At 37.9% G+C, this 20,964-nt stretch overlaps 3 protein-coding genes across 5 annotated transcripts; all 3 read right to left on the bottom strand.

The window, feature by feature from the left end:
* Nucleotides 1-1,512: 1,512 nt before the first annotated feature.
* Nucleotides 1,513-2,644, bottom strand: nanos3 (nanos homolog 3). Its single transcript, XM_065274404.2, has one exon. The coding sequence runs from the start codon at nt 2,599-2,601 to the stop codon at nt 2,107-2,109; it is 495 nt and encodes a 164-aa protein (XP_065130476.1). The 5' UTR covers nt 2,602-2,644; the 3' UTR covers nt 1,513-2,106.
* Nucleotides 2,645-3,824: 1,180 nt separating this feature from the next.
* On the bottom strand, nt 3,825-9,364 carry LOC135786125 (afadin- and alpha-actinin-binding protein B). 3 transcript variants are annotated; one of them, XM_073814551.1, is made up of 13 exons: nt 9,292-9,364; nt 9,083-9,161; nt 8,891-8,994; nt 7,583-7,651; nt 7,358-7,481; nt 6,048-6,126; nt 5,699-5,816; nt 5,417-5,573; nt 5,138-5,271; nt 4,885-5,046; nt 4,681-4,798; nt 4,442-4,592; nt 3,825-4,118 (listed from the first exon to the last, which is right to left on the bottom strand). In XM_073814551.1, the coding sequence occupies exons 2-13, from the start codon at nt 9,141-9,143 to the stop codon at nt 4,028-4,030; spliced, it is 1,368 nt and encodes a 455-aa protein (XP_073670652.1). In that variant the 5' UTR covers nt 9,144-9,161; nt 9,292-9,364; the 3' UTR covers nt 3,825-4,027. The 3 variants fall into 3 exon arrangements, with proteins under 3 accessions (XP_073670652.1, XP_065151895.2, XP_073670651.1); XM_065295823.2 differs by having other exon boundaries at nt 4,442-4,595; nt 9,292-9,363; XM_073814550.1 differs by lacking the exon at nt 9,292-9,364 and having other exon boundaries at nt 4,442-4,595; nt 9,083-9,179.
* Nucleotides 9,365-9,616: 252 nt separating this feature from the next.
* LOC135785634 (guanine nucleotide-binding protein G(I)/G(S)/G(O) subunit gamma-5) lies at nt 9,617-12,351 on the bottom strand. The gene is made up of 3 exons (XM_065295055.2): nt 12,171-12,351; nt 10,355-10,481; nt 9,617-10,273 (listed from the first exon to the last, which is right to left on the bottom strand). Exons 1-2 carry the CDS (start codon nt 12,264-12,266, stop codon nt 10,356-10,358), a joined length of 222 nt encoding a protein of 73 aa, XP_065151127.1. The 5' UTR covers nt 12,267-12,351; the 3' UTR covers nt 9,617-10,273; nt 10,355.
* Nucleotides 12,352-20,964: the final 8,613 nt, after the last annotated feature.

Genomic DNA, 20,964 nt, shown 5'->3' with positions numbered 1-20,964 from the left:
TGCGTCATTGTTTACTTTGGGGTTTGTACCTTTTGCATTACATTAACATGTACTAATACACACTCAAGGATCCTCAAAAGCCAGAATTTCGAGGATGCTACGTCATCGACATCCGTCGAAGGACTGTTCCAATGTCGAGGATCCTCGGAATTTCAACCAAGGACTGAGTCCTTCGTTCGAGAAATATACACAGGAAAGGATGCATATGTGTAGCCTTCGCGCTCTGAAATCACCCACAATCCTATGCGGCAGCGCTGAAAGCACACCTTTTCACTGATGTAATTACACAATGACGTGGACTTGCTAGCCTGTCCCATTTACGTATTCTCCAAATACTAAAGAGGAGCCTTGTCTAGCCTCTGAAGGAATTGACTTGTAAGGACCAGTTCTGCTAAGGAAGTATCCTTGACATTAAAAAACACCTTCACACACCAAAGGAAATGTAAAATCGTGAACCGGACCTAGGTGCCCTTTAAAGGGCAGTATAATTATAATAAGATCCCCTTATGAAATCACAAGGGGAACCAAATTTCACTGACTTGACTTCACGTGCTTGCAGAGAATGGTTTACCCAACCTAAGTTACTGGGTTGATCTTTTTCACATTTTCTAGGTTGATAAAAGCACCGGGGACCCAATTATAGCACTAAAACATGGCAAAAGTCAGATTTTCATGATATGTCCCTTTCAAGGTAATCTCTGAAATAAATTATTATTCTTAGGGGTGGTTTCCCGGACAGAGATTAGCTTACTCCAGGACTAGGTCTTAGTTTAATTAGGAAATATAGCTAGTTTTAACAAACATGCCTTACTAAAAACATTACCTGTGTGCATTTTGAGGCAAAACAAAGAGCACTGGTGTATTTTAAGATATGTCAGTGCAAGTTGTTTTCAGTTCGGACAGCTCTTAAAAATGTTTTAGTCTTGGACTAGTCTAATCCCTGTCCGGGAAACCGCCCCTTAAAGATCTTTCCCACAAATACAAAACAAGTGATTTAATACAAATAATGCAATTAAACACAATGCAATAAAATTTTATAAAATTACATTTTGCAATTTTTATCACCACCATTTTTTTATTTTAATCTGTCTAATGCACATGCAGTAATAGATAGCAAATCATAACTGTAATAAGTTACAATAGCTAGCAGGTAGCCTACTTGAATATTCACAACTGTTTTAGTTTAAACCAAATCTATACCTGCGGTTTTCAATCGACCATTTGCTCATATCTTAGCATAATTATAAAAGAGAAGCACAACATACTAGGTTGTACCAGGTGTAAACAACCCTACAAAGTCATTCTGTTTCTGTTAAGCTAATCTAACTTTTATGCAACCATTACTAGTCTTGTCAGTCATAGGGCGTGACCTTTGTGTTAAAGAAGTGTAACCTTAGCAACCAGATGTCAAAGTTCTAGCCATAAACCTGTCCAACCTCCAACTCTTTCCTGTTGTTCATAAAAAACAGATGCAAGCAAATCACTTTAACATGAACTCTTTATATGCTGGGGTCCAAAAGCCTGAGACTAATATTATGGAAAATTTTGTATTAAAAGCATGTAAACATGAATAAATGTTTAATACAATGACTAACTTCAATGCAACCAAGTTGTTTCTGTCAGACTTTAGTCCAGTACTTCTCATGAACATGCGTTTCTTATGGTTTGTGTATAATTAGAAATTCTCAAAAGCCAATTTTGTTAGCATCTTTTTACTGATGAAGAAAACCAGACAGCATCAAGAGTATAAAACAACCAAATTTCACATAAAAAACTTTTTTTAAATCGCACTACAGAGAAGCATAATTCTTACATACAAATAATTTGGTCACAAATAAAGAGCTTGTCTTTGTTGTAGTAAAGCTTGTGCACCTGTAGCAAGCCTACAAGGCTTGTGTACAAGTTTGTTATAAAGGTTTATAAATACATCACAAAACACACAAACCCACAACACAATAGTGCACAAAAACAATTGAAAACACAGCAAACAGATTCTTAAAAAGTGACAAAAACATGCAAAATCAAACCACATATTCAAACTCGGACACAAGCCGTTGCTACTGATAAAAAGAGCAAACGTTAAAATCACTTCTAAAATCAGTCAAATCAGTAACGTGAAGATCTGACGTACACTGAGGAGTAGGCCTCGTCCACAAATGGACAAAATCTCTTGGTGTGTGCTCTTGACCCAGTGGCCCCGCACTGTGGGCACACATACTGCCTCAGGTAAGGACACACGACGTCTCCATCACGGTCTTTAAGGTAATGCGAAGTGAAGACAGTCTCCGACTCGCCGTTGTGTTTGCAAAAACTGCAAAACTTTCTGTCGGTCCCCGCGCTACTCTTATCACTAGCCGGCATCGTGCGCGCTCGCGTTGGGCCACTTGGAGACTCCAAAGGTTCGATGGCGCGCTCGTCGTTACATACACCCTCGACCGGACTCTTCCGACGCCCTGACGCCTCCAAAAGCGCCGGCGTCCTCTGCATGGCTTTCACCATGTCCGCCAAGCCCATGTAGTCTCTCCAGGGCTGAAAGTCCTGATCTTTCGACTCCATGGATCCATGAACCGACACGATGTACTCTAGCAGAGAGAAGGCCATATCACGAGTGCACGCACCCCGAAAACAAACTGGGCGCAGGCGGAACACGCGTGGGTTATGAAGGGCGGGCGCGCGGGCGTCACAGACCAATGAGAAGTTGCGTTGGATGCGCTCAGGTGTCATTTCATTCTGTCCATCATGTCCGACAACTATTGTATTAATTTAGCTCATTCCACAAATACATTTAACAACACACAAATAAAAAAAACTTTAAATCACTTCAGTTACGTGTTTTAATACTCATTTGGCAGAAGACGGTTAGGCTTCCCACCAAGGACCATCAACCACTGAGAAGTATGGTATATAATGGAGAACAATAAACTTGCAAGGCTATTTACTTGATACAATTATTTAGCTATAATAGCAAACGACTGTGCATCAGGAAATATGGTTTTATTCTTATATACCAAAATGCTTAAAAAACAAAAAGCTCAGGAGATAAAGCATACACAAGACTTTTTTAAGATGTCAAATAAATCTTTGGTGTCTCCAGAGTAGGTATGTATGTGAAGTTTTAGCTTAAAATACTCCACAGATAATTTATTATAACATGTTAAAATTGCCACTTTGTGGGTGTGAGCAAAAATGTGCAGTTTTTGGGTGTGTCCTTTTAAATGCAAATAAGTTGATCTCTGCACTCAATGACAGTGCCGTGGTTGGACAGTGCAGATTAATGGCGGTTTTATCCCCTTCTGACATCACAAAGGGAGCCAAATTTCAATTACTTATTTTTCCACATACTGGCAGAGAATGGTTTACCAAAACCAAGTTACTGGGTTAAAGTTTTTCACATTTTCTAGGCTAAGCACTGGGGACCCAATTATAGCATTTAAACATGGAAAAAGTCTGATTTTTATTATATGTCCCCATTAATACATTTTGTGCACATGTTGTGTGTGTGTGTGTGTGTGTGTTTGTGCCAAGCCTCCCAAAATTCTTCCCAAAGCTGAGCATCAGTTTACAAAAGCACAACTACACAAAACAGATGAAAGATTTTGAGAAAATCTTCTGTAATGTTTTAATAAAGGACAAAGATACATTTTTGTTTAACTTTTGTCAATTTTCCAAAATCGAACATCACTTTTGGCAACTTCTGTTTATCATTATTAAAAGTAAACTGTACAAATAAAAACTCTAAACTGTGATGTTAAACTACCTCAAAAATGCACAGATCACATCTACATTTAATGAACACCCATTTATAAAATTTACAAAAGTGTATTTGCTTTCACAAAGATTTGCCAGTTTTGGCACAGAAAATATGGATACCATGGTGAACATTTTAATGTGTTGTAAAACTTTATTAAAACATGCTTAAAAGTTAACCAAACATACCCATTTTTATAAACAAGGAATACAAAGTAGTTTCCATATTTTATCATTCGATAATTTGTTCAGGAAATGACTAAAATAATAAAACAGTCGATTAAAAAGGCCAGTTCATTTTGGGTATATACGGAGTGCCGTCTCTCTCATTCTCCTCCCCCCAGCTGTCAGACTGAGGGCTCCGCTCTGAACTGAAACAGAAGATGAGTAAATTCAGTCACGTTCTGCGATGAATTCATTAAATTAAAATGTTTCATTTGCAAAGGCCTCAGTAACAAACAATTAAGCGTAAGGAACACAGCCAGACTTTCTCATGTGAGGGGGATGTGTCATGGCATAAACATTCATTTTGTCACACCAGTACGTGTGATCATTTGCATTTTAGCTGACCTCTAAATGTGATCCAAGAGATAGAATAACAAATGTTTTGAACCTAGTTTACATTTTTATGTAGTGCTGACCACTGTAGATCCATCAATGCATCGTTTCATAGAGGAACCAAGAGATGTCTGACCTGTAGTAGGGCAGTTTAAGAGCAGAGTAAAGCTCGGGGGTGTTAGGGGTCATGACTCTCTTCTGACGGCACCATGCTGCGACCTCTAACCCCTCAGATGATGGTGTGCATGGAGCACATGGAGACAGAGAGAGTTGATCCTGGACCACAACTCCTAACACAAACACACACTCACTATCATGTTTCTGTATTATAGTGCAATATTAATGCTATCATTGTGTATGTATGTATATATGTACGCAGGTCGCTGAGTGCTGTGCTCTCTCTCCTGTTCCAATGGGAATTTCTGTTTACGGGAGAAACACTGAGGACGTTCGACTTGAGGAGCGAAGCCTTCTGCTGCTCAAACTCACATCTCTAAAACACACACAGGTTATTACACATATACATCAGTATAAACATTTTTAAATCACAGCCACATAAAACCGCTGAGCTTTCCCCACCTCATGACCCAGTCGGATAGCAGCTTCAGTAAAGGTCTGCCTTTCTTGCTGAAAGCTCCGCCTCTGTCTCTTAAGCTCCTCCCATCTGTCCTGCAGCCGCTCCCACTCCTCCAGGTAATAGGAGTCCATTAGTGCATCCGGCAGGGGTGTAGTTACACTGTCCTGAGAGAGGAAATACTTACCCGTATTGATATATATGACCAATACTAACTGTTGCTGTACTATGTGTGTATAAGTGCGTGGGTGGATTTACCTGTAGTAATTGTTGCTGTACTCGGATCAGTTGTCTGCTCTGCTCCAACTCTTCCTCAAGATGAGCAAGAAGTTTCTCCTGGTCCGTTCCTTTAGCAAAAAGTTTCTCCTGGTCTGTCCCTTCAGCAACAGGACCTATGCACACAAACACACATAGGTAGTACACATAATATGCAAATGAACAAGAATACACATTGGATTAATGCAACTCTCTAATGAGGAAAATTATCAAATAAATCCATTTTTGGGCATTCACAAATTTATCTAAACCTGTTCTTACTTTGTGACAAAATCATCCTTAGTCGTTTCTGCACATGTGTCCACTCCTGGACCACACCGCCTGTTACATGATCACCGAGACACTGCTCCGTTTGGACGAGCACATTGTCGCCTGACGCATCCTTCTCCGCTTCTGTGATGTTGTTCCCCTCAAGAGTCTACTCAAAAATAAATTCAGTAATTGACATACCATCTGTCACAAATAAATGTGCAATAAGAATAAGCATCCATAATCATAAGTGTCTGGATAATTCACATTTATCTCATGCATAAATAAGCAAACCTGTGCCATTTCATTTCTGAGCATGTGCAGTAGCGTGGTTAAGCCGTGCCGTAGTCTCATGGCTTCTCGGAGCTCGGCTTCCCGACGGTCCAAAAGCAATCGGAGTGCTTCTTCTGTCCTGTATGGTTATGGTTAGGTTATCACGACACCGTTAAACTTCCTGAAGTAATTTTCTCTAATAAATTTTTACTCTTTAGTTCTTTCCATTCAGTGTAAAAGATGGTCGTTGTGTATAAATCCTGCATAATTCATTTCAGCACCTTTCAATGTTGAGACAGCAGGTTTGTATGTGAAAATATTAATTTGAGTCAAAAGTTGTTAGCAAAGGCAATCAGGACACAAATCTCACCTCCCATCAGCCTTTGCGGTCTTGAAGGAAGGCGCTCCCCGTCCTGGTCGCTTCGGCAACACATTTAATATTTCCATGGCTATGAACAGGAAAAGGATTGTTATTGAACTGTAAGGAAAGTTTCCAGGAGTTTAAAGGAACAGTTCACTCCAAAATAAGAATTTGCCATATTAAAGAGCACCTATTATGCTGCTAAAACAATGTTATTTTGTGTATTAGCTGTAATACAATGTGTTTGTGTGGTCTATGCATTATTGTTGCTTCTCTATGCCCTGCCTCCTTGAAACGCATTGATTTGTTACAAAGCTGAAAAGCTCAGTGTCCTCCAAGTGGCCATATATTATATTTTAAATTTTATAAACTATGGCCTTAGGCGTGTTCACGAGCGAGTTAAAGGCTCTCTAAGCGAATATGTTCGACGTCACTTGTTGTTGATATTTGAACTGTTTTCAAACAAACGGAGCGTAGCTAACTCCTCCCCCTCCCTTCCGTGCTTTCGTGAACGTGACCAACCCCCACCCCCAAATCCTTCTTGGCGTTTATTGCCTGTAAAACTTTGTTTTGTTTCGTGGTGCAGGTTTGGCCACTGTGTGTATATTGAAGTTTGTAGAGCCTGGGCTGTCTACAGAGATCACGTTTTTTTACAGTTTGATCAGCGGTCAGGTAGCAAGCAGATAGTGAGGAGATGTGTGCTGTATGTAAAAAAAAATGTTTAATGGTCTAAAACGCGTGAATTCACTTAGAGAACCTTTAAGGTCAGACAGAAGTCAGACTTTTGACCCAATTTTAGAAAAACCCATCGGTTCCCTTCAGAAGACTTTTAATAACTGTTTGGATCAGTCTTTGATGGACTGGTGTGCTTTCTAAATCTTTAAATAATGGGGCACTATCCAATGCCATTATAAAGCGGAAAAGAAGAAATGAATCATATATAAACCTAGGATGGCATATAGGTGAATAAAATATGGGCTAATTTTGCATTTTGGGATTGAACCATTTCTTTAAAGCGAGTTTTGTCCCAATTCATCAAAGTTGTACTTTTCAGATAATATTTGTTTGTTTAAATGTCAAACTAAAAGCTTGCATTTGTAAAAGCTGACAAAATACATTTTAAATATATTTTGGATAAAAAAAGAGCATTTATTATATTTATTTTAATAAGAATGTCTGACTTCATAATTATAAAGACCACCTGCCTCTGACTGGCAATAAAACTAGATGCTATAAAGCAGCTAATGAATGAAACTGTTAAATGAATTAAATGTGAACATTAGTAGAAAATAAATGTGTGAGTTGTCTTTAAATCTCACAGGCACCACGGGGTTTCTGTCTGTCTGTGATCTGTGAGAGTTTCTCTCTCATACGATTCAAGTGCTGTTCCCTTCGCTTCAGCTCCGTCCCCTGCAGGTTACAGCGACGCTGGAGTCTCGCACACTGACATAGAGAAATTATTAATAAACATATACACACATAACAGGACTGTACTAAATCAACCATACTCAATCATAATGAATTTACTCATGAGATACTTTTACCTTTTCTCTTTCAGAGTTCAGTGAGTCTTGCAGTCTGGAAATGTGGAGATCCTTTTCTGTGAGTTGCTCCTGTAAAAATCAGTGATCCACAGGAGAAAGCATGTCAGAATGTTGCTCTGGGCCCTTACACAGTGTTTTTTACTAGGATTTATCTCTTTATCATTTTCCCCACCTTCATAAGTCTCTTCAGATATAAGCTACTACATGCCTAAATGTAAATATACCCTTTTGAGACACAGGCCCTATAGTTTTGTCCCTAGACGTCACGCCTTCTTTTGGTGGGCCAAGAAAGGAGTAAGTAACTATCACATAATTTTCCTTTTTTGGATTTGTCCCTTTTAAAGAGCACCTATTGTCAGATTCATGTTTTTTAATTTCCGTTGGTGTGTGTGTATTGGTACATGTTAACAATATGCAAAAGGTACAAATAGGGTGGCCATACATGCCATTTTCGCTGGAAGTGTCCTAGCCATGATTTCGGGTGCGTCCTCTGGAAGTCGCGTTGGTCGACAGCATACGTCATCGAGGTTCTCACATTTCAGTTAAAAGCATTCTAAAATTAAGATTTATTTCTCTTAAGACATACAATCATTATAGTTTTATTCTTAGCTTGAAATGTAACAGTTGCTTTCTTGAAATAGAATCGGAAATATTAAATGGATGCGGTCGACCAATGCGACTTCCGAAGGACGCACCCGAAATCTTGGCCAGGACACGTCAGGCGAAAATGGCACGTATGGCCACGCTAGGTACAAACCCCAAAGTAAACGATGACGCAAGTTATCGTCTCCAACGAAAATGTCTTTTCTTGGACTACAACAAACACACGGATTGTAGGCAACGGTTTACTTCCAGGGATTGATGATGTGGACAAGACCGACATTATCATAATTCCTCTCGCTTTGACTCACTGCCTGTAAGTTAACTCCTGCTAGCAACCAAATCTTTCAAACATGGTAAAGACCCTCACGTTTCTGACTGATGTCAGCGCTATTCAGGCCAATCACAGCGTACAGATTTGCTTGCCAATCAGGGACACCGAGCTTTTCAAATCCATGCTTTTCAGAACAAGAGTGAAATCAGGAGCTACAAAAATGTACGGTATGTGGAAAATAATGCACCATTTTTTACACCATAAACCACGCAAACACATTGTATTATACCAAATACACAAAATAACGTTGTTTTTAGCAATGAAATAGGTGCTCTTTAACATGCATAAGCAAGATTTACATCACAAACTTATCAAAACAATCATACTGTATGATTTCTTGTGACTGTGTCAGTAAAATTGTGTCAGTTGTGAACCTGTAATGTGACGGTCTGCTCATTCTGCTCTCTGAAGATCCTGTGTGAGACACTTTGAGTGGTTTCATCCGGATTTATTGGAATGATGAGAGAGTTCAGCCATGCTGAAAGAGATCAAGATATGCTTTATGATTTAGCAAAATCACTTCAATGCTCAGACTTTGGGTTAAAAAAGTTTATGGCCAGTTTTACCCGAGCTGTCCTGAGGTCTCTTTTGTGAAGTTGCCGGGTTTGTGACTTGCCCGTGTGCCATAACCCAACTCCTGCAATGCTATAATCACAAGATAACATTAAATTTACCTCTGCGATAGCATCAATGTCATACAATAAATAATACAAAGAGATGATTTGTGGATTAAATATGATTGATAATGATGTGAGAGTGTCATAAAATAACTTACCAGAGCAAAGAGATTGATTTCTCAGATTGAATGAACTGAGATCTCATGTGACCACTGGTTGATTTAGTCAATCATCTTATCTGTCATCTGCAGGTTAACCTTAATCATCTCATCAGTGATCGACTACTTTAGTCTACTTAAGATCACCTGTAAGCACTGATCCCATACCAGATGCTATCAAGAGTATACAACCATGCTTTGTAACATTTTAAGGTAAATAAATTTATTTATTTTATGGCATGATATTTAAAGTCAACATGCTTTTTCAATATATTGCAATTTAATAGCAGTGTGTGTTGTGAAGAAATGTCACACAGATAAATCATCAGTCATAAAAGTTTTTATTTTAAAAGTCAGTTTAGCAAAAAGACAACAGGAAGTAAAAAGTTTACATGTAACTTAATTCAGTTGAGTTATCTAGAATCTCAGGACATTTTTTTTGGAAAATACAACCAAAACCAAATTCTGCTGCGTATACATTTATAAATTAGTTTAAAATAAAAAATACCTCTCTTCATGTAAGCTAATTTTTATATAAAACATTTTAAAGTTTCTTTCTTACTTTATTGTGACTGGATCTACCATTACAGACATCCAATGCATGTAGTGTTATTTGTGTTTGGTGCATTGCACAATACAGGACAACAGCACGACAGAAAACTGTATGCTTAAAATCTGCGTTCAGGGCACGTAACTTATGAAGTTTACAGAAATTTGAAACTGTAAATGGATCAGACAGCATCACACAGTAAATATTCAGCCAAGCCCACACGTGGTGTAACAGTTTACACAAAATAAAGAGTAACACAAACAGCTCTGTTTTTAGGTGAGTAAGCCTTTAAGAAACAATACAAACAGTGTTTTAATGCCAAACAATGCATTTTGCAATGTTTTTATTGTAGTGCTCCAGGACGTTTCAGTAGGGGTAGTGTGAAGTTAAGAGAACGAGACGGCTACATCACCTGCAACATCTTCATCACCTCTGAAATAACACAGAGAGAGAAATTATAAACAAGCACCACTTCCAAAAGACAGATGTTCAGGAGAGAGAAGCTTGTGGTACCCTAAAGCAAACTGCAGGAGGTCGGGGGTCTGAAGGGGTTGTCACTGGATGGGACCCCCATCAGCAGTGGGTCCTTATGGGCATTCTGCAGGCAGAAATTCTTCAGGTCCGTAGCAGCCTGAGACACCTGGAGACATCAAAAGCATGCGCTTGTCATGTTAAATAACATCCAGTAAGTGCTGAGCCACGTAAATTAACCTGTTTTTAAACTGCTTTATAGACGGTTTTCGCAGTAACAACATAAACGAACGGCTTTCGTGGAACAAACGTAACTTCTGCAAAGAATCAACAACAGGAGTCCTTTCTAGAGTAGATTATTTCTGATAACTAGCAAAATATTCAAATCATAGTTAAGTTTTCAAAAACTACATTGAGCTAATGTTACGATGTTAAATGTGTAATACCCCTGCTAAAAAAACAATAGACACCATCACAGAAATTCTATTTGATTCATTGGTTTTAATGAGAATTTTATTGGTTGTATTGGAAACTATAATGGTCTCTTTTACCTCGTCTAACCGCGTCTAGTTTGCCGCTTGAACATTTTGAGTTTACTCGCTTCATTCACGTGTGAAATTCTAGTCATCGAGGCATTCACGTGAGCAAGCTCCTGATTGGTTAATGTGGTGCGTTTTTCCACCAAAGATAAAAAATTTGTTTAAAATTGTTTTTTAACTCGCTCGTTTGCCGCGGCAATGCCATTCACGCCTCATTTGCGCCACAAGACCTCCAGACGCGCGTCAACGCGTCTTCACATTGACTTAACATTGAAATCACTCGCGCTTGACGCCTCTACCGTGGCTGGTCTAAACACAGCATTAGTCTCTACTGGTATGTGTTGGGTTCTATTGGTGGGGCCATTAAATCCTAATGGAATATGTCCCAAAACACTACAAAAGGGGGATTTTGTAGTGGTTTTAATGGTAAAAGCTAATGGTTCCTATTGGTATTTTGATGGAAACCATTAGGAATTTCTGTAATGGTTTTATTGTTTTTTTTCAGCAGGGACTATATAATGTATACAATGTTAAATGCAGATCGGAAACCAAAACATTTGTTATTTACAGTGAGTTAATATAAGTTACTAACCAGACCACTAAAAACCGAGACCGGAAGTTAAGTTCTGTCCAGACGCGTAATCGCGACCACGCGCGTGAGTTGGATGAAAACGCCTATATAATTTATCCTTGGTTTTAATTCATAACCATAGTTTGTACTAATACCATCATCTCGCTTATGGGAACCATAGACTTACAATGATAACTGTGGTAAAACTATAGTAATACAAATGCTTTCAATCCAACAAAATCAAGGTTACTGTACTTTACTTAAAATCATTACACATTTTAAAAGGTGGAGTTTAATGTAATTGTTTTATATTTATTTTATAATCCGTTTCCTTCGGTGCGTAAAACCATTACACAAATGTGACACTAAGTAGTTAGACACACACACGTGGTAAGAATTGGGTACCATAGTAATAAACAACAGAGCTGACTTGTTACTGTCCGGATCCGTTTGCATATATTTGCATTATTAATAAACATGAAAACGACACCCAACTGTTGAGTGAAGTTTACACTTCAACGATTTTATGACCCTATAAAAATATTATAAAACACATTACTAAACTTTGGAGGAGACAAGATATACCGTCAAACTTTTTATTGATCTATTAAAGTATACTGAAGCATAAAAACGTAACCATATAGTGAACTATAGCTGTGGGCTAGCGTTAGCATTAGCATAGTCACATCAATAATCTTCCCTAAAACTTTGCTATGTTTGTTGTTCCGGCAGAAGTTGACAAACTTACGTGAATTCGTCGTATTTTGGCCTCGAGTCTGAGCTGTTTGACGATTTTCTGCGCCGCGACCACATTACTACTGCTCGAGTTATTATTAGAGATCATGATGATGACCACTGACCAGAGAGTGCGGAAGAGAGACCTGCCACGATCCGCCCATAGACACACAAAACACAAATTCAGTCAGTCTCTCTCTCTCTCTCTCTCTCTCTCTCTCTCTCTCACCGGTGGGTGAGCAAGTTGCAACTGAAGTCCCCTTAAAGGTACAGTTCACCCAAAAATGTAAATTCTGTCATAATTTACTCACGCTTATTATGTTCTACACCTGTATGAGTTTTTGAGGCACACAGTTGATGGTACCCACTAGTGAATTACATCATATTTGTTTTTCCTATAATGGAAGTCAGTGGTTACAATAACCCAGCTAACAGAAAAAAGTTCTAAGAACGTTCCCTGAAAGTTACCAAGGTTCCCAACGTTCTGCCAACGGAAAAAGTGTCCAGTTTTCTTGACGTTCTAAGAACGTTTTTGTGTTGTCTCAACGTTATAGGAATGTTACATTTTACCATTTTTAACGTTATGACAATGTCATGTTTTAATCTTCACACAATGTTTAAAACAACGACTGTTTATTATATTGACTTGTTTGACTATTATGTAAATAATAGAGAAACATTGCATTTTATTATTTTATAAAACATTATTTTCAGTGTTCAGTAAATATATTGCTGTAGAAAACACAATTCACTTATTAGGTTTAGATGTTGATGTTTTGTTTAATTTTAAGTCACCATTATTGTGATAAGTGTTCGTTTTAGTTGGACTCTTGACTCTTGATTTATTGCCTGCAAGTTTTTTCCCTGGTTGTGTTAACTTTGAGTTAATACACCACATTTGTTATGAACATGTAAAGTTAATAGTGTAATTCTGTGGTGTTGCTACATAATGGTGAAGATCATAACCTAATTAATTTACTGATTAAAAGTGTATTTTCTGTCAATGATGTAAATGAGATCCAGCACTTTCACAGCAGTTTGTCATTATGGAGTTTTAGAATTTTTGGACAAAAAATATCTGCTGTATAATTGGGACACACAAACATCAAGAATCAGAGTATGAATCTCAACCATGGTGACAATTAAAGTTGTAAAAAAACATTATTTATCCATGCTGCAGTGCATGCTGGGAGTCCTGAATGAGATTTGTAATTTGTTGATACCCAGCATGCATTGCAGCATGAAGTTTTTCATTTATTTGTCACCATGGTTGAGATTCATACTCTGATTCTTGATGTTTATGCGTCCCAAATATACAACTGATATTTTTTGTCCAAAGTTTCTAAAACTCCATAATGACAAACTGCTGTGAAAGTGCTGGATCTCATTTACATTATTGCCAGAAAATACACTTTTGATTAGTAAATAAATAAGGTGATGATCTTTACCATTATGTACCAACTACCTCAGAATTACACTATTAACTTTACATGTTCATAACAAATGTGGTGTATTAACACAAAGTTAACACATCCAGGGAAAAAACTAGGAAGCAAAAAGTCAAGAGTCCAACTAAAACAAACACTAATCACAATAATGGTGACTTAAAATTAAACAAAACATCAACATCTAAACCTAATAAGTGATTTGTGTTTTTTACAGCAATATATTTACTGAACATTCAGAAATAATGTTTTATAAAATAATAAAATACAATGTTTCTCTATCATTTACATAACAATTAAACAAGTCAATATAATAAACGGTTGTTGTTTTAAACATTGTGTAAACATTAAAACATGACATTGTCATAACGTTTAAAAATGGTAAAATGTAACATTCCTCTAACGTTGAGACAACACAAAAACGTTCTTAGAACGGCAAGAAAACTGGACACTTTTTCCGTTGGCAGAACGTTTTTGGGAACCTTGGGAACTTCCAGGGAACGTTCTTAGAACTTTTTTCTGTTAGCTGGGAAGCTGTCTCCTTACCATCATTTATTAAAATATCTTTTGTGTTCATCTGTAAAAATAAATTAGGGTGTAGGACAATGGAGATGTGTCACTTTAACAAATGTGATGCCTTTGAGTTTAGATGAATATTTGCTTGTTTTCATACAGATAACTGCCATCATAGACTTTTCATACTTTAAAAACATGATATAGCTATATGATATGACGCTTAGCTTGATCAGATCAGCAGTGTTAACTGTGGTTTTATTATAAATAATCAAAATTCATGTGCAGTCAGACATTTTTTTTTCTTACCACGGTTAAAAGGGGAAGAGGAGATACATTACAGCATTCTTAGGTCATTTGATCTAACATTTAGGTACAGATATGTATATGTTTAAAGGTCCTGTTTTTTCCTGATCTCATTTTTAAACTTTAGTTAGTGTGTAATGTTGCTGTTAGAACATAAATTATACTTAAAATTTAATGCCAAGCGATATATATTTTCTTTAACAGAATTCCCCTTTCAAAGCCTACAGCGAACGGCCGGTTTGGACTACAGCGCTCTACTTCCTGGTTGAATGACGTCAATATAAGAGTTTTTGACTAACTCCGCCCACAGGAATACATCAGTCGCCAGCTAAGCTCAAACGGCTCTGGCTAAGCTAATCTGCTGTCGAATCACAACACACTAAACAAACTACACAATCAGAACTAGTTACGTATTTCTGAAGGAGGCACTTCACAGAACAAGAAAGACATCAGCCCGTTTTGAGGACAGTGAAAACAGCGCTATAGAGAAAAGTCAATTGTGTGAAAAATACTGCATTTAAAAAAAAAGACAAAACATGAACGCATGTTATATTGTGCACTATAAACACAATCATAGCTTCAAAAACACAGGAAAAACAGGACCTTGGATACCAGTCTTTAAATATGGAAAAAGTGGAAGTGTTTGGTGGCTACTAAATTCATCCCTGTTTGGATCCTAAGGAATGAATTGGGTAAGGCTAAATGCTAACACATTCACGAAGCGCTGTGCAAAGATGAAAGGCATGCGTTGAAAAAAATATAGGTATGTATTAATTAGTCTAAGTTTAGGTAAGAACATAGTAAAATATAAAAAAATGGTGGATTTCCCTTTAAATGGTGAATAAGAGTCAAATTCCAGTAAAATGACTAAAGTATCCTTTTATGGAAAGGCATTTCATTTACTGACTAATCTTTTCATTTCAATTTACGAGAAAACATGTCAGACACAATTCCTCACTTAAAACAGGAAATTAGGGTGTGACGTTGAGTAGCTGCTCCTCATTTTAAAATGGCCAGTAGTGTTTAGTTTACCCCACAGCTTGGAATCTGATGAAAAATGCAAAATTATGTCAGAAAAGTTGTTAATCTGTATTGGCAGAAGTGAGAGACTGTATGTTTTGAATGCTTATATCGTCCCAATGAGAATTTTTCACGTCCTAAAGAAGTTTATGAATCCAAAATAAATATTTTTTTCTTGTTTTACAGGAAAAGAATAACATCAGACGTTGAAAATGACACAAATCTATACAACGGTGAGAGATTCTCCTGATGTATTTTCTCATTTGTGAGCTTTGGTTTTCTTATTAATCTTTGTTATAGATGGAGTCTTCTGAAGGGATTTACATGACCCTTGACCCCAAGACCATGAGTGCTGATTATGACACACTGAATGTGAGTTACTCAGTGGTTCTTGTTATATTTTGGTCCTCATGTAGAGTTTATCGTTTGATGCTAATATTTTTAAATTGAATTAATGCAATATTTTACTTTTTAAGTTGAACCAGCTTTTTTACAGCGTAGAAATACTCAGAAATAGGAAGTCAAGAGGATGATCTTATTTCTTATTTGGAACCTGATTTGAGAGATCCTCTTAATTCTGTACATTCAGATCTTATTCAGCAATATGTTGCTCTAACTTCCTCTTCCCCTATACATCTTAATTATCGTTAAATAAAAGCAAAATAAGAGTGAACTTTAAAAGACTTTGGGCTAGCGTTAGCTTATGACATTAAACTTTGATATATTTGAAGTTCTGGCAAAAGTTAACAAACTTCTTGTTATCAGATTTTTTTTACATGATGGGAGAGGTTCTAGCAGACCAATCAGTGCTTGCAGTCTGTGTAAAACCGATGTGTTGTGATGTTTTTGGAAATGTAAGCGTGAAGTCACATACAGCCTATGGAGGTCCTATGCAGAAGTATAAATCACAGTTTATGCTGATGTCTCAAATGTGATGCCTGAGATTTGATAAGAATTCTGCTTGTTTTAAAACATCTGTTGACATATAAAGGCCATGACAGAGTTTCAATACTTTACAAACATAATATTGTGATAATGATTCTTCTTCAGATCAGCAATGTGGTATTGTTATGGATAATATTGCAGAAAAGTGCAGTCAGCAGTTTTTTTCTTGCCACAGTCAAAAGGGGAGGAGGATGTAAAGCAGGGGTGGGCATCGAGGGCCACAGTCCTGCAGAGTTTAGCTTCAACCTTAATCAAACACACCTGAATGTCATTTGCAAACAGTCCTGAAGACTTGATTTTTTTCCCCAAACCAGTTCAGATAGGAGTTTTACTTAAACATGAGCTCAGGGGCAGAAAGAAATTTGATTGGTTCACAAAAATGACCAATGAAAGTCCTCAACCGGAGCCTTCAAGGCAGCTTCTGCAGTGAAGCAGTTCGAGCTCACCGTTGGTCAGGTGAGTAGCGCAGATGGTTAGATAGCAATGTGACTGTTTTGAATTCAGCTCTAAATGTTTCGAGCGTTTAAGTTATGTGTTACCACGTTTTCACGTGTCCGTGGCACGACTCTCTTTTTCGTGCCAGTTTCACGTAATGTTTACTCAATTGTTTTTCCTATTTTCTTACCATTGTCGTTTGGGATTGGGGTTAGAACAACTTTCTGTTATGTAAAATGACATCCTAACCCAAACCCAACTCTAACCCCAACATCAAGTGAAAGCAGTTTAAATATCTGACAAATAAATGTATAAACCACTGCCATTCTAACCCAAACCCAACTTATCCTCGCGCGAAAACCGTTTAAAAATAAAAAAACCCCACAAATCTAACCCCAATCCCAAACGACAATGGTTTGAAAAAAGGGAAAAAAATTGAGTAACCATTACGTGAAACTGGCACGAAAAAGAAAGTCGTGCCACGGACACATGACAACGTGGTAACACGTAACTTAAACGCTCGAAACATTTCGAGCTGAACTCAAAACTAGTCACATTCCTATCTAACCATCTGCGCTACTCACCTGACCAACGGTGAGCTCGAACTGCTTCACTGCAGAAGCTGCCTTGAAGGCTCCGGTTGAGGACTTTCATTGGTCATTTTTGTGAACCAATCAAATTTCTTTCTGCCCCTGAGCTCATGTTTAAGTAAAACTCCTATCTGAACTGGTTTGGGAAAAAAATCAAGTCTTCAGGACTGTTTGCAAATGACATTCAGGTGTGTTTGATTAAGGTTGAAGCTAAACTCTGCAGGACTGTGGCCCTCTATGCCCACCCCTGCTCTTGCGTCTTGTTCACATCTGGGTTGGGAGAGCAAAAGGCTAAAAACCTGCTCTTCTAGATAAATCTAGATGCATTTTTGACAGTCTCCAAAAAATTCCATAACCTCATCTTAACCCTATAGTCTTATGATTAACCATAAGAGGAAGGATGTTGCATTCGGTGGAAAATTAACGTACACAATTCTCTTCTATGGTTTTGCATGTGTTCCAGGTTTGCAACAGTGTGCGGTTACTCATATTATCAGTACTATGTGTGTTGTCCGACAGTCGACGGTTCTCATACCCTGCACGTACCGTGACTCCAGATATGGAAAGCTGAACATAGGGCAATGGGTTTTTCAGAGGGGGAAAAGGATTAGGGTCGTCTCTCAGGATCCTGCATTTGAAGGCCGTGTGGAGTTTGTGAACTCAACTGGAGGTGACGTTGGCAACTGCTCGCTGCTGTTGAAGAACGTGAGACACATTGATGCCGGCATCTTCTGTATCAGGTTCAGGAGAGGTATTTCTGGTGAAACCTGGTCAACTTCTAGTGGTGTCAATCTGAGCGTAACAGGTGCGTTTGTTGGCAGGCTTTAGTGGCCAACCTTTTAAATTAGCACACAATGTAAATCTAAGGCATGGGTTAATTTAAATGTTAAACATAAAAGATGGGTAAAATAAGTTCTGCAAGCTAAAAAAAATGGTTTGTTTTAACCTATGTTTGGGTTAAATGTGTGCAAACTTAGTCATTGGGTTATAAATAAACCTATAGGCTAGGTTATTGTTACCCAGCCATGAATTCAAATATAAATATAATCTGGGTTAATGTGATAAATGATTTTATATGAAACATAGATGGACTTGCTCTTGGTCCTCTCTTGTATTAGGACCTAATGGTGTCTCTGGGCAAAAGCCCCACAGGTGCCCCGCAGAACTGATCATGCAAGAATCCACTTTCTTATTAACCCCCTAATTTAAGATATTACAAGAATAAAATTGTTAAAAGTAACATGATGCTGTTTTTCAGTAACAATGTCAACCTCATTTAAGTCAAGTCTAGGTTTTCCACAACAATAAATTTTATCCAACGGCCGGGTTTGGACCATTTTTAATCAACCTTGAGTAAAAACAACCCAACATTTTGTGTGTAAAATTTGAAACATAATAAACGTTTTGGGTTGAATGGTCCAAATTTCTAAGGCAGTTCTTCCCAACCTTCCAGTGCCAAGATAAGGTAGTTAAAATATTTTCTTGTGTAAAATAATTATTTCAATTTTGCTCACTCCATCTCAATGTGCTTGTCAATGTAACTGCAAAATTAATCGAATGTAAAGGTTCGGGGTTGCTCAGATTGTCACATATATACTTAGGGGGCCCTCAACTAATAAAGTTTGTGAATCACTGGTCTAAAGAAATAACTTTATCATAGAACGAAACCAATCAAAACCATCTCTGCATTGTTCTATTTAACTTTTCCAAAAGTTTTAGGAACTTTTATGAAAGCACAAAGTGTTTGTCTCTTCATTATCTCACAATAGAGATTAAGGTGTATATCATGCATCAACATCTTTTTGGTGTAGATACAAAGGTGAAGGTGATCTCCCCGTATGATGTGGTGACAGAAGGAGATTGGTTGGTGTTTTTTTGCGGCTCTTGCATCCCCTCCATGATCGTGCCAACCTACATCTGGAGGAAAGATGGTCGTTTGTACAGTCAAAACTATGGGACTAACCAGCTTGATCTCAACTCTGTCAGACTGGAGGATGCAGGTCGATATTCCTGCATGTTAAGCGGTCCTGAGGGATTCTACTCCTCGTCTGTTACCGTCAGCGTTAAACCTGGAGGTAAGTCATCTGTAAGACTAAACAGATTACACATAGATCACGTTATGTCACATTTTATATTTTGCTCTACATGTTAGTAGGAAACCGCCCGGCTGTGAGTAAGGTCACAGTGGGAGTGATATCTGCTGTTGTCATCACATCTGTATCTGTGATACTGTTGGTTGTTGTGTGGATATTTCTCAGAAGGTGAGAATTTAAATGTTCACTGAAGTGTTACGAAATGCCTTGATGTAATTTCACTTTGAAATGGGATGTTAGGGCGAGACATTACTGGAAGTGGTTGCCAGTTGTGTTTAGTTTAACTTGGAAACCGATGAAAAGCTATTCTGTATTGGGAGAAGTGAGTGTATGTTTTGAATGCGTATGGGAAGGAGAATTTTGTCAGTTATGTACTTGGACCTTTTATGTACGTCGATTCATTTGACACATTCTTTTTGACTGACTTAAATCGCGGTTTTCCACTATCCCAGATAGCATGCAAACCATTGAAACAATGTTAAAAACTGTTGATTTGTCAATGTTAACTGCATTAGATCAATATCAGGGGCCGTATTCACAAAGCATTTTATCTTACCACTAAGAGTACTCCTAAATTGCACTAAAAGATTTTAGCTAGGAGTTTTCTCTTAAAAGTTATTCAAAACGCCTTTCAGACCTACTTTTAGTAAGGAAAAATGATAACTCCTAAACTAAGAGTGAGTCTTCGTTGCTACGGATGACGTCAATTCTCATGCACGAGCTGCCTCGCAATGACCACGGTGATTGGTTGTTAGATGACAGGGCTGTCATGCGAAACATAACACAGACGCACCAAATCATGGAATTACAACATCGAAATATGTCGGTGTCCTACACAAAATAATAATAGTAATGCCATCAAAATGCATGTATTAAAGAAAAGTCGTGAATGAAATTAAATTAAATCAAGGTAGCCTAATACCCAAATGAAAACCGCCATTGCCTAATAATAAAAAACGACATTGCATTAACACTTGCTTGATTAATTGACATCCTATTAGCCTAAATAGACTACTTAAAGCAAGGAAATGTTGCCCATATTGAAGAATCCTAATGTAATAAATAAATGACGGTGGATTATGAACTCGCCAAAACGGAAAAGAAAGCCCAACTGGATGCAGGATGTTACTGCTGGAAAAAAGAAACGTAATAAAAGGGAAATTCGGCACTGAGATATCAAGCAAAACTAAGCGTGAGACATGCGAGACAATGATGCGCGGGTCAATGTACAAAACAACCGGCACCCTACCAACGTTTTCAACTAACCCGCCCGCAAGTCGGACCGCAAAAAATCCGCGGGTGACCTCAGGCATCCGCTCATTTCGGATCAACCCGCGCATTACTGATGGGAGAGGATTTGTTGCAGATCAATGCAGCATTCCCGCTTGTGTCGCGGACCCCGAACGACTGCGAGAGGCAGTGGTATGCATTACAATTGCAGTAGAGGGTTGAGATTGCAG

Source organism: Paramisgurnus dabryanus, chromosome 4 (genome assembly GCF_030506205.2).
Source record: "Paramisgurnus dabryanus chromosome 4, PD_genome_1.1, whole genome shotgun sequence".
Lineage (NCBI taxonomy): Eukaryota > Metazoa > Chordata > Actinopteri > Cypriniformes > Cobitidae > Paramisgurnus > Paramisgurnus dabryanus.
The sequence above is the reverse complement of the archived record's forward strand: the minus strand, read 5'-3'. Positions and strand labels throughout refer to the sequence as shown.

Bases quoted from the DNA above. Each gene is read 5' to 3' on its own strand.
- LOC135786125 (XM_065295823.2), bottom strand. From the start codon at position 9,143: ATGGCACACGGGCAAGTCACAAACCCGGCAACTTCACAAAAGAGACCT. The intron at 5,817-6,047 runs GTGAGATTTGTG...ATAACCATACAG, and splicing joins ACCGCAAAGGCTGATGGGAG to GACAGAAGAAGCACTCCGAT. The intron at 4,596-4,680 runs GTACATATATAC...TGTTTGTGTTAG, and splicing joins CACAGCACTCAGCGACCTGC to GAGTTGTGGTCCAGGATCAA.
- nanos3 (XM_065274404.2), bottom strand. From the start codon at position 2,601: ATGGCCTTCTCTCTGCTAGAGTACATCGTGTCGGTTCATGGATCCATG.
- LOC135785634 (XM_065295055.2), bottom strand. From the start codon at position 12,266: ATGATCTCTAATAATAACTCGAGCAGTAGTAATGTGGTCGCGGCGCAG. The intron at 10,482-12,170 runs GTAAGTTTGTCA...TGATGTCTCCAG, and splicing joins CCAAAATACGACGAATTCAC to GTGTCTCAGGCTGCTACGGA.